This window comes from Pelmatolapia mariae, linkage group LG12 (assembly GCF_036321145.2).
Source record: "Pelmatolapia mariae isolate MD_Pm_ZW linkage group LG12, Pm_UMD_F_2, whole genome shotgun sequence".
In the NCBI taxonomy this organism is placed as follows: Eukaryota; Metazoa; Chordata; class Actinopteri; order Cichliformes; family Cichlidae; genus Pelmatolapia; species Pelmatolapia mariae.
Window position 1 is genome coordinate 1,883,302 of NC_086237.1, and position 13,238 is coordinate 1,896,539.

At 39.8% G+C, this 13,238-nt stretch overlaps 1 protein-coding gene across 1 annotated transcript in view; it reads right to left on the reverse strand.

Annotated features, from left to right (window-relative positions):
- rasgef1ba (RasGEF domain family, member 1Ba) overlaps window positions 1-13,238 on the reverse strand; it is a 115,397-nt gene that overhangs the window by 77,705 nt on the left and 24,454 nt on the right. The window contains exon 3 of the mRNA XM_063489078.1: window positions 8,077-8,130. Within this exon, the coding sequence (XP_063345148.1) occupies window positions 8,077-8,130 (54 nt within the window). The remainder of the gene's footprint in view (window positions 1-8,076; window positions 8,131-13,238) is intronic.

Consider the following 13,238-nt stretch of genomic DNA (forward strand, 5'->3'; position numbering starts at 1 on the left):
TCATAAGACCTTGTTCCAGCAATCAGTGCTTCTTATCATCAAATCAAGCCCTGTTGTCATATTTGAAATCCAGAGCCGACCACATTTTTGAGGCTGTGCCGCTTAAACATCAGACAAACAACCATTCCCGCTCACATACACAGCGAACGCCAATTAACAACCACAAACTAACCTAGCATACAGGTTTTTGGATAGTGTGAGGAAAACTCAAAACCAAGCAGGTAACTGTTATTAATTAATTCATTAATTTTGTTGAATTGCAGCTCAAGTAAATGCCCTGTTAAAAAGAGAAGGTTTTAAGAGTTCAATAGATGCACAATGTCTCCAGAGTCAGGGAGGTAACGTGTTATATCATCATCATCACAATACAGCAGAAACAACCTTCATCGTCGCCCCTTATGCGACAAATAAATGTTCCATGAAGCGCTGTTACGATTTTCATCCTTCTCTTTAAGGGGAGAGCAGTCACCACTTGAAGCAGCACTTGTAGTGTTAATCTGGGTGATAACATCCAGAACATACACTTCCTTCCCTTAGTTCAAAGTATGTAGAGGTTATCTCTGCTATTCATGTATGTGTTTGAGTGGGTGTTCATTCACATGCAATGAATGCAATACTCCCTAGACCCTCATCCTCGCCTTAACCATTACAACTAAGTTAGAAGCCCCAAATGTTAGCCAATGTTAGCCTTCTCTTTAACCGTTTGAGGGTCCTTTGGAGGAACGTGAAAAAGTTAGAACAGAACAAAATACTCACTTTCCTAAAAAAAAAACCTACTCACTCGGATTTCTAAATCTCAGACTGGATCTCACAAAGATATCTGTAAGAGTGCACGCACGCACATGTAAAAGAAGTACGAGCCTGGCTTCAGGCCAACGTCCAGGCCGTGACTAATAATCACAAGACCAGCAGGCCATGAGACTTGTTTGCAAGGAGCTAACCGTTCAGCACAAACACATCCAAACACGTTCCCCCTCTGAGCCAGTTAATTTCATCCCTATGGCTCAGTGTTTATCTATGTGTGGATATCTGCAAGAAGAGACGTGATGCCTGCTATGACAAGGTTACGTAACATCTGCAGGCATGTGTGTGTGACACTGCCCAGCCTAATGCCAGCAGAAGGTTAGCAGACGACTTGGTTGTGCAACACGTCTGTGATCTTCACTTGATTCATGGCACCCTGTCAGAAAACTGAAGCAAGACGTAAAGTCAAAGCTTTCATAAAGCCCGAGCAAGAATTCAATGAAGGAAAATGCTTTTTAAGATAACATTCGGATGTGTGCACACAGGCGTTACATCGAAGACAAGAGCAGGAAGTGGGAGAAAAAGAACAACATTATTACAGCATGATTTCAACAGAGAGATGAGTTATCCGCACGAGCAAAGTAACTGTGTTTCTTCAGCATTTCTTAGCATATTTTATACAAAGTTATTTGTGTTGTTTAAGCTGTATGAAGAGATTGAAGAGATTTGGGGCTGCATACAGCTTTGTCTTGCACCTGGAGAGTAGTGCGATTATTTCTTTCTTTATTTTTTGGTGATTTAGCTGCCTACTCATCACGGTGTTTTTAAATAAATGCATGACAGGGCAGTGGGGGTAGTTATAGAACTACTGGAGGGTTCTAATAATAAAATAGTTCATGCATCCCTCATTTTAAAAAGGGGGAAGCACTTGTACTTAAAATCTTTATGAACATCTGCCATCAGCATAATTAATTCACCAAAGGGCACTTCGGTGCCATGTGGAGGCCAGTCGCTAATACAGCCTGGGTCAGCAGTTTAATTCCCACTGGGACCACCCGTGTTAAATGTCACTGCTCGTGGTACTGTCTGGTGTTTTTGGAATAATCCACTCTCCAACTGGTACTTATCACATATGGGCTCTAACCGGATTACATGTTCCATTTGACTGCAATTTAAGTGACGTGTCAAAAAAATTTATTCTCACAAGTATTTTTAGACAAATCTGTTTCTGCGTGCTGCTGAACCAGAGAGAGATTTTAGTTTGGCCTGTTTGGATCACAGTTAACCACACTGTAAATATGGTGTAGAATCCACGTTCACGTGTTTTTAAAAACACAATCTACAAACAAATATTTCCACGCAGCACTAAATACTAAATGGCTGGAAATGTAAGAGCAGCAGCAACTTTGAAACAATTAAGTTGTTTATTCTAATCCACCTTAACAACAGGGAAATTAGACTTTTCTGTCTAAAAAGGATTATGAATAACACAAAAGTAATTTCACTTATTATTTCACTTTGTATTGTTTTGTTTTTTTTGCTTTTCTTGTGTTGAAATAAAGTAAAATAACATTTTGAAACTGAGTATTTAGAGCATTCTGAAGCCTGCTGATCTTCTGGGCTCGCAGGGATTACTTGTACATCCACTGACCTCATTGTTTGAAACTTTGGAGAGTTCCAGTAGTTACTCAGAAAATACAAGTCGTGTTTGTGAACCACCAAATCTCCGCCTCTTTCCTACCATTTATGTTGTTACTCTTCCTGAAAGCATCCCTGTATTGTATGCTGTTTCAGGAACCCTTAAATGAGTTCTTTGAGATGACAGCAACAAACAATCGTTTGTCTCAACATGACTTAGACCCCCAGGTACTGAGCTTTAATAAACTCAAAGAGGATTCCTTGTTATTGTTATTCCTGCTGCTAGCTTCTTCTTACACAGACACAAACGGTTAAATAGAAAAGATACAGCACTCTGCTTTTGGCTCAGATACACTTTCCCAGCAGTGGGTTGCTGACGTTGGAGGAAGATCAGAACTCTGAAGGAACACGCTTTGGCTTCTGATTTATTTGAGGAAAATGTTTATGTAACTGGTGCCCTTATATAACCCATCTGTATTTTAGCATACACACATCACTCATGTGGCATGTTCTTATCATAGTTTTCTCAGTAAGGTTTAGAGCCACAGTTAGAGGCTCCAGTGTGCCCCACTGGATGGCTTTGCAAAATACCAAAAGAGAAGAGAAGACAGTAACAGTATTTAAAATGCACTCATATTCCATTAAGAAGTCAAATACTGCCACTGTAATTTTGCAATGTATATGTAATGTTGTCAGACTGATAAAATGTGGAAAACCTGAGACATTTCACTAAAATTACACTTGTCATCCGGCTGTTCATCATTTATTTTGTAAATTGATGTTGCAGTTGATGTGAATGTACTGAAAATGTACCCGTACTCATCACTAAAGCGACGATATTTTTAAAAATACATTATGCAGCAAAGCTTGCGATCGCATTGGGCTGGTCCAGTGGTCCATGAGCTAAAACTGTTTGGCTTCCATGGTTTACATCTGTGTAATGGATCATGTGGGTTTGCGACAAGCAAAAGTCCATAAAGATTATGGCACTGTCAAATAATCCCTGTAGGTGATCCGAGATGAGTTCAGTGTCTGCTGGGAAGCATTTGTTGTTGACTGTTGACAAAAGAAAAAAAATGCTCACATAAGGATCAGTTAAATGGCTGAATTTCACATTAGTGAAACAATGACTGTTTACATTATGTGGAAACCGATTGTGGTGCAGCTCCACCAGAACGGAGCACCCCCAGAAGCAACATTACTTGCAATATGAAGCATTAGCATTCCTAATGTGGCAATAAATAACATAAGAAAAGCATTAAATGAAATTAAATTCTAATGTCATCATTTACATTGTGTGCATGATCTTCCTGCATGACTTACTAATGCGTTTAACGTGATTAATCTCGACATGTCAGCTTTTGTTTTGTTTCTTTAATCAAGGCCTCAAAGTCAAGCTCTGCTGGTCTCAGCGCTTCCCACATGAGCTGACGGCTCAGCTCATACCTTTCTATGCATCAAATAGGTAACTCTAATATATTGTGCACTATTTAAGCTGCTTCAGTCTGTATACAGCAGCCCTGCACCTTGCAGGTCAGCTCCGCCTTACATGCTCTGTGTGATATTATCAATGCCTGACTTGAGTTTTCCTGCTGCTCTCCCTGCCTTGTGATTTCCACATGCATGTGGAATGGCTGGGATATCCCAGAAGGGAGTCAGACTGCCAAATATAAATGACTGCAGATGGAAATAATCTTTTTAATATAGCAATCCTGACTAAAATGTATCACCACTCCTGGCCTTTTTCCACGCCTTGGTATGTTATAATTATTGTGTGGGGATGACGAATCAGTAGTTTTCAGTCCTTGTCTGTCAGTGTCTCATCTCTCGATGAGCATCAGGTGAACACTTTACCACACTCCTATGCAAGGCAGGTGTCTCCTTTGTGTCAGCTACAATAGCCAAACAAAGGAATAATTTAAAAGAAAATATTTTAAAAAACAGATTCATCCATCCATTTCCTGTAGCTTATCCAGTTCCAGCTCACAGGGGAAGCAGTCTAAGCTGAGATATCCTCTCCACTGCCACCAGTTCCAGTTCTTCCAGGGGATACCCCGAGCCAGTCAAGAGACATAATCTCTTCAGCGTGTCCTGGGTCTACCCCGGGGGTCTGATGCTGGTCGGACATGCCCGAACCATCTAAACCAGCTGATTTCAATTCAGGGGATCAGCTCTACTCTGATCCCCTCCTGAGTAACTGAGCACCTCACTCTGTCAACTGGATGTAGTTTGCTCATTTCAGCCACTTGTATCTGCAGTCTTATTCTTCTGGACACTACACAGAGCCCATAGCCAGAGGTAAAGGCATATAGTCAACCAGCAAATCAACCTTGTTTCCAATCTTTCTCTACAAGCTCAGATCTTGTCTTTGGATTTTCAACTATAAGTAAAAAACAAGATATTAGGGTTGTGTGACTGTGTGATCAGCCATTCATATTACACGACAGACCCAAAGCACCAGTGAGAAGTCTCTCAGAGAAATTATTCACTCACTACTACTCCGCTCACTACTAAAATCCGCCTTCATTAAAATTCACAGTACTTCTTTTTGAGTGAGCATCCTGCTTTCGTTGTCATGGGATACCCATTCCTATTAACGGTCAAAGGCTCCCAATCCATTATAAGCCATTTGATGCTGTTTTATTCATCTCGTTATTCACTTTTAATTAAAAATAAAGAGCTACACGACTGACTGCAGTAAATTATCTGTCATTAAATTACAGCAGTCATCACGTTGATGGCAGTAACATCAAAGACTTATTTGTGCTAGGCTCCATATTAGTGGGTGATTTGCTTTGATTTTACATGGACCTTGAGACTAAACATCAAGATGCTGAAAGCCAGAGAAAATTTTGACAGAAAGGCAGAGAAATGAACTCAGCTGAGATTTATTTACCAAGCACATTCCCTTCAAATATGTGGCACTGCTTCACTGAGATATAAACTCAAGTCTCTTCCTACTTTACCACACAAAATGACCATCTTTGCACTAGTTGGCATCCTCAGTTCACCTATAGAGGCCCGTGACCAGACTCAGTCACAGCTGTGAGTTGGATTTATTCAGTATATAATAATGAGTACAATGTGCACGAAGGGTAAAATAAAATCAATTAGGATTTAGGCACAATTCTGGTTTTATTATTAGATTAATCCCACAAAGCTGTGGTGGTATCATAGCGTCTGTCTTCTCTGGCTGACTGTCCCACTGAGAGTGCCATTGTTCAGCATGCAAAAGCTTTGCATAATCCCCAGCCAGCCCCCGCCCCACCTGTGCCTTCCCACAAGTGAGGTCACTCTGAAATCCAAAAGAGATTTCAGCGGGACAGAAACGGAAACCTTTCCTATACCAGTACTTAAAGGAAAGAGGGGAAATGAAACCTGAGTGGATTATCCTGCTACAAAGAAAGACTGGAATTGCAGATCTCAACAATTTTAGCTTGTGAACCTCAAAATGTTAGTGACCCTCTAATAATGTTTTTAAAAAAAGTCAAAACACTTCAAATCTCTCTTCATGTGTTCATGTCCATTAGGCATCTCCAGCTCTTCCAGGGGAAACTCCAAGAGACATTATCTGAGGTTCAAACTGAGACTGAGAAATTCCTTGATGCCAGGATTAAATTATTTTGTCACGGTCCTGGCTCTGTGACCCGTTGTTTTGTGTTATGAATTATTTATAGTCTTGGATTTCATTGTTATTTATAGTTTCTAGTCTTCTGGTTTCTGCCTCTGTTCCTTGTGTGACGTCTAATCAAGTTATGTTCCGTGTCAAGTCTGTGTCTCTGTGCCTGCCTCATGTTTCCTGTTTTACTTTGACGGTCTCGTGTGCTGTGTTAGTGTCTCATTGTGTGTGATTTCTCCCAGCTGTGCTCTCTTCCTGTGTCTCATTCCCTCATTATCCCTCTGTTTGTTGCTGAATTGTCTGTGTTTCTCTGATTGCATTTCTCATGTCCAGGTCTCCATGTCCAAGGTCTTTGGTTTCTTTATACTTGTTTCTAGTTTCCCCCCAGTTTAGGTTTTGTCAGTTTAGTTTTTAATCACCTTCTGCTTTTGTTTGCATTCTGTCCCTGCTGCAACTAAAGGCACGTTTCAAAACCTGTGACAGATTTTGACGTTCTTTCCTCTCTTCGCTACATATCAGGTTGAATGCTGCATGCACATCTGTGCATCCACTTATCTTATCAATGGGGTATGCTAAAATTACCTAATTATAGCATATGAAAGGTTATCTAAAGTATTAAATTAGTTTGTCCCAACAGTATGTATTTTGATAATGAGTTACCAGCTGTTGCCATGGCATCAACAGACTTTAGAGGGGAGGTATATTTATGCTGTGAGTATTGTGAGGCCTTGGACTCGGGGGAAAACAAAAACAATCATGGCAGCACCGAGCTTGTAACTTTTAATTTTACAGCAGCAAACTTCATTCACTCATGCACCCTGGAGCAAAAAGAAATAAACAGTTCATCCTAAAAGAATATAAAATGTACAACAATCGCAACACAGACTCTAGAATCAACACAGTAGCATCTAACAGACTTGGAGGACTTTACTGACCATGGCTAAGATAGATTACAAATGTGACACAATGCAACAAAGCTCAGTGTCATCACTGATCTACAGAGCACCAAAAAAGAGTTCAGTCTCATACTTTTGTCATCCCCGAAAGCTCCTTTAACCACAGCAGTTATGTTACAGGGACATTAACATATTTGTTCAACCTGGGAAAGAAAAAAGAAAAAACTTGAAGCAGGATCTGAATGAAGACTGAAGAGTTCTTTGTTCCTCAGAGCAGCTGAAAGACTTGGCCACATTCCCCCAAACCAAGTGCCACCAAACATCAATAATCCAGTCTGGCATTGGACCAGCTTTGACTCTTCACAGTATCAAAGGGTTTAAACAGTTTTTCATGATCAGGCCCTCCAATACCTGTGAATCAACACTAGACCGCCCACCCACCTGCTGCAGCCCATTACTTAAAGGCTGAGAAAGGCCTCCAGACAGAGCAGGGGGATCCTGCTTGATGGTCACAGTGCACATGGGCGCTTTGTACACAGGGCAGAAAGGGAAGCTTTTATTGTTTTCTGATAGACGGGTAATGGATGAATCCATAAATCTGTCGGCTTCATTTGGTGCCGCTGAGCTAAGTAATTAAATAACTCATGTGCCAGTTGGCACAGGACACCACAGACTCCCCTCCTCTGATAGATATAGCCAGGCAAACAACCGCGCGCCGTAATCATTTCTTTTGTTGCAGCTTAATTGGTTTTCTGAGGTATTTGCCATTGCAATTTGCATTACACGACAAGAGTGAGATCAAGGAAGTCTTTGTATTTCCAAAAAACACGGTATCATCAACAAAGAGACGAGATTCTTGCCATCTGCCAGACACGGGACTGCCTGAATGACTTCATTTTTTAAAATGTAATAATTCGAACAAAAAAAAAAAATCATATTCCATCATATTTAGAGGGTAAGGCAGCTCTGAAACAATGTTTTAAACAAGGCACACACAAGCACACGTATGCACACACACACTCAGACATCTGCTGCTGCTTTTTGGGAATTTTTTAAATCAGGAATTTTCAGTTTAAAGGAAGAAAAGAAAGAAAAAAACACACACACACACAAACACACACATCCTCCTTTGCAGGCATCATCATTTAGCTGCTTGAAGATGATATAAAGGTGACTTACCAGTCTGTTGTCCAGCACTGCTCTCTCCTTAGATAATGTCCCAAAAAAGCTTGGCTGGAAAGAAGAAAGAGAATTATGTTTGTTTTTTCACTTTCATGGGAACTTTTTGAATAAACTTTGTGTTTATGCTACTCCTGGTCTTGTAGCTCAGTTTATCAATGAAATATTATCATTATTATTATTAACCAGTAAGTCTTTAATCCACAATGGGAACACTTTGTAGTGACTGGTCTCATTCAACACTATAAGTCATATTAGCCTTCTAAATAACGGTCTTTGCAGTCTCAAACACATCTGCCCGACACAACTGAGAGAACAAGGTAAAACAAATAAATCCTTGGCACAAAGCAGCGTGAGCTCAAACCTGCTGAGCTGCAGGTATCGTAGCCAGAGCAAACTGAGGGCACGGGGGAAAATAATGATGCTAATAAAAAATCCAAATTTATTATAGTGGGACAGGTGCCTTTGCTGAGAGTAATGGTAGTCATCTGCGTTTAATGTGGATCTGAATGTGGGCGGCACGTACGGGCTAATTAAACCCGCAGCTTTAAATACAGAAAGAGCCAACAGAGCAGAATAAAGTGCTTTCCTTTGCAAGTCAGATGATGACCCGATGCTGAACAAGGAGAGCCACAACTCAGGGTGTTCCTTCGAGCAGTTATAATCTCCACACACACACACACACACACACACACACACACAAAAACATGTGGATTACAAGGAACAGGCGAGCTCTCCTAGCCAAGGAAATAATTAACCGTGTTTGTCCTGGCATTCACACGCAACGAGATGAGACAATAGACAAATATTTCCTTTCTGTTTACATTGAGGAATTATGGAGAGCAAACACGAGTGATTTTACAGTCTGCTGATTGAGCTCTCTTGTAATTTGCATCCAAAAATGTGAATTTTACAAATAAAGAAAACCTCGTGCTAGAAAAAAAACACATTATGCCACCATTTTATTTTTAATAGGGATTCCTGTACGCCTTAAACACACTGAACTAGAATGCCACAGAGCCCTGGGTAGAAACGAACACTCAAAGTTTGAAACCTTCCTTTTTTGTTTTTCAATCAAGTGAAAAATAACTAAAAATGGCCCTGCAGTGCCCGTTTACTATCAGGGTGGGCATTCACTCAACTTTAATCTCCTCAAGTTGAACACTGGCAGGATTTCTGGGTAAAAGCCTACAGCTGCATGCTGTTGCATAACACAGCCCTATTAGCCAACCTGTTTCCCTGTGACACAGAAGCAGGAAATCAATGGGAAAGGCCACTTTGATTGCATGTGCTGTTGCAAGAAACCTTAAGCACTAAATGCTAGTTTCAACCATATCGTGTAGAGTTAGAAAACAGGAAATGATCTAGTTGCAGGAAATGACTTGTTTGATGCTATAATAATGTATAGAGAAAATCCTCTTAAGCCATATTAGCGAAAAAGGGATTTAACTGATCAAATCCTGGAGGTTGGGAGCCGTTTGCGTCATCGGGCCAGAGGATCAAGAGACGTGTTTCACTAATTCTGAAGATAGCTCCTTTTACCATATGAGGTAGCATACAGAAGAGTTTGTTAGCATGAGCATTTTCCAAACTCTCAACGTTGTCTCAACGTGACGATTGTAATCTGAGATCTTTCTGATCTTTTGTTGTGCCAACGTAACACTGTAGCTGTTCCTCCATATCACTTATCCTTATTAGTTATGAAGACAGGCTAAGGGTGGGTTCTATGAATCATTTATGGGTTGGTGCAGAGACTAATTGAAATGAAAGAACAGATTGTGGAAACAGTCATTAGCCCAGTGTGCTTTTTAGGAATTATGTAGGGGAAAGCAGTGAACGTGTGACGGCGGGGTGCGCCGCTGTGATGATGAGGTGGACCCAGGAGCAGACACGGTGGGAGACCAAGTTTCAAAACAAGGCGAGCCTTTATTTGGATGATACATGAATAAATCAAACAAAAACAATAACCAAGACTAGACTATGAACTAAACTATTATTTTAACTATGACTGTGACCTTGACTATGATTAACATGGGGGTTACATAGGCAGACGACCTGACAACGAGCAGTGAGAGACAAAAGACTTAAATGCACACATGAGGTGATCGGGGCCACACATGGGGAAACAGCTGACACAAACAAATCATAATGACACCACAGGGGAAGTGTAAGACTCAAAATAAACAGGAAACATGACGGGACGCAGACGTGACCCGAACTTGACGACATGAACCACGCACACATAAAACATGACAGATAAGACGCACCCAACAACAAGGGGAACTTTAACACAGGAGAAGATGACACAAAGGAGTCTAAATGAACGAAGAACTATAACTAGGCAACCTAGGAGCTAAGGACGACAAAATGAACCAAAACATGAAATACGAATATCAAAATACAATGAAACACTGGGTCAAATGACCCAGGACCGTGACAGAATGCGCTTCAAAAAAATCAATTAAAAAAAAAATAGTCACAGATTTCTTTTAAACAGCCTGAATGTTAAGAAATCCAATTAAAGTCAAGTCTATTAAAGCTCGCTCAGAAATGTGTAGAGTTTCTGTGGAAACAACAATTTATGGCTTTACAAAATCATATTAAAACTGCATAAACATTAAGACCAATTTCAGCTGTGGATAAAAATGCAAAGCAAAAGGGGGTAAAAAAAAACTAACTGTTTCAACATCATCCAGCACTGTTTAACTGTTTAAATGCAGACTCATATTACTAGTAGATTACTTTGTCACAGGGTGAGGGTGGATATCTCTTTATCTTGTGAGTTGTAGTTGTGATTTGATCATATGTCACTGTTTCACTCTCACTCAGATGGTCATAATAAAAATTTTAGCAGGACTTCCTGAATTCCTGCTAACTTAGCTCATCTTTACTTGGACGCTTCAGAGCTAAAAGCTTTGACCACATCTGGTGTTGCCGATGGGTGTGGTCAGATGTGTGTTTCGGAGCATCTGTAATGATGTGCAGAAGAGCGTTGGAGTGAGATGTTCTGAAAACTTGACTTTGTTGTAATCCTGTAGATTAACAAGTATTAATAAAAGGCCAGTTTAACCTGTTAGTTAGCGGAGGAAGCAATGCTAATATGCAAGCAATCGTTTCCTTATTAACCTGTACAAACAAATCTAAAATGCCTACAAATTGGAAACAACATCAGACTATTGAATTCTGAATTGACTGCACAGTAAAATGAGAGATTGTGGTCACGTGTGGAGGGGGACATCTAGAAGGACATCAACTGTAAGTTTAATTAAAGCAAAACAGAAGCCTGTGTGAAAATCTGAGCATCATTCAGGATTGTTTTAATGCTTCTGCTGAGGAATGATGGAAGACAGCAAGCAAAATGGGAGAAACAAAGCACAAAAGGAAGAAAGAAACAACAAAGAACAACAAAAATCAAACCCTGTTCTGCCACCTCACTCATTAGATAATTGCTTATGAGACTCAAACCTCAAAGTGGTGCTTCTACCTTTGACCTGTGACTTCTTCTACAAAGCAGGTGAAGATGAGACCAAAGGAAAAAGGAAAGCTGAGCTTTTATCTTGATTACAGGGTTGCCTGAACTAGAAGTGACCTGCTAAATGTGGACTTGCATGTTTACGATCAAACAGAGACCTGGAGCTTTCGACCCAGCTGACCTCTACTGCCCATCCTAAATGATTAGTCCCACAAAGTACACTTGCATTCTGCTGCTGCTCTCCTGTCAAATGTTGTTAAACTAATTCATGAAAGATAGATAGAAATTTTTAACATAATACATCTGTCAGACTTTTCTAACTTAAAAAAAAAAACATGTGTATACGTGAAGCTAATTATAGACAAGAGACCTCCACAGAAACTGCGGTTCTTCTAATACCAACTTCAGTCCCCATTTAACTCAGACGCTAAAATTCCCAACTTCATTTATGAAATATACATGTTTACAGCCTGATACAAAGTGTTAGTTGACCATTCTCCAATCTAAGAATAGTCACTTCTGGCTAAAGAAAAAGACACGTGCTAATGTTGCGGTATACCAATGGGTCAGTGTCTTTTTTGCATTGTTTTCTATGCCAATGTTGTTTTTTGGTTTTATGTTAGGTCTATAACTCTAACAAGTAAACAAATCAAATCCAATACTTTTTACATTTGATTTATTATCATATTCGACTGGTTGTTGTAGAAAATAGATCAGACTACAGTTAGTGACAACAGGTCTGGTGATATTAGTCAAATGTTAACAGCTGTTCCAAAAAGTAAACGTCCATAAAAAGAAGCTGCTGTGTTCTGACAGGTGTTGTATAAGAACATTTGGAAGCCAAGCAGATGTAGTTCAGTGTTTGGACAGGAGGACGTTTCACTGCAAAGAAACTTCACCTTATGTAACACCAACAATCACAAAAAGGATCAGGCAGCTTCTGCCAGCACAGATTAGCTCAAGTAAACACGCTGCAAAAAATAAATCTGCAAAAAAAGCTCTGTATCTTCCACTACAATAAAGCAGCTGCTGAACTCATCTCAGCTGATCTTTTTTATGTCGTCACATTTTCAGTTCTCGGTTGCTTGATACATTAACTAATTTCTGCAGTGTGAGTGATTTGTTACAAAAGTTGGTCAAAGTTTATGTAACTTCTGGACAGCTGCCCCTGCCCTAGTTTAAAAAGACTTCTTAGGGCTTGTGACTCAGTCTGTCACTCACCATGAATCAGGTCATGAGCGAATCAGGCCACAGACGCTGAGTGATTGCATAAATATAGCCTGTTGTGTTATTTTGATACCGGTCTGTGATTGACTGCTGTATGTTTCAACTGCCATGTAGGCTTTAATAAAAAATATTAAATCCTATATATTCATACAAGTGCACTAGAGCAAATTTAAATCTAAATAAAAGGCACACATTTTCATTAAAATTCATCATAAAATCTCTACAGATGAATAAAACATAATCCACTTAAAGTCAAACAACAGATGACGCTCAGGTGATAACACTGCACTTCAATCAGATTTGTTTTTGCTGAACTAAATGAAAAAATATAATCATTAACACTGAACTAAAAAGACAAACCAATGTTGGAAAGTCCAGAAAAGGATTCAACAACTCAAAGGCAGAAAACATTACATCAGAACTCAAGTAAAACTCACCACTGAATCTTTTGTTGTTTTAATCA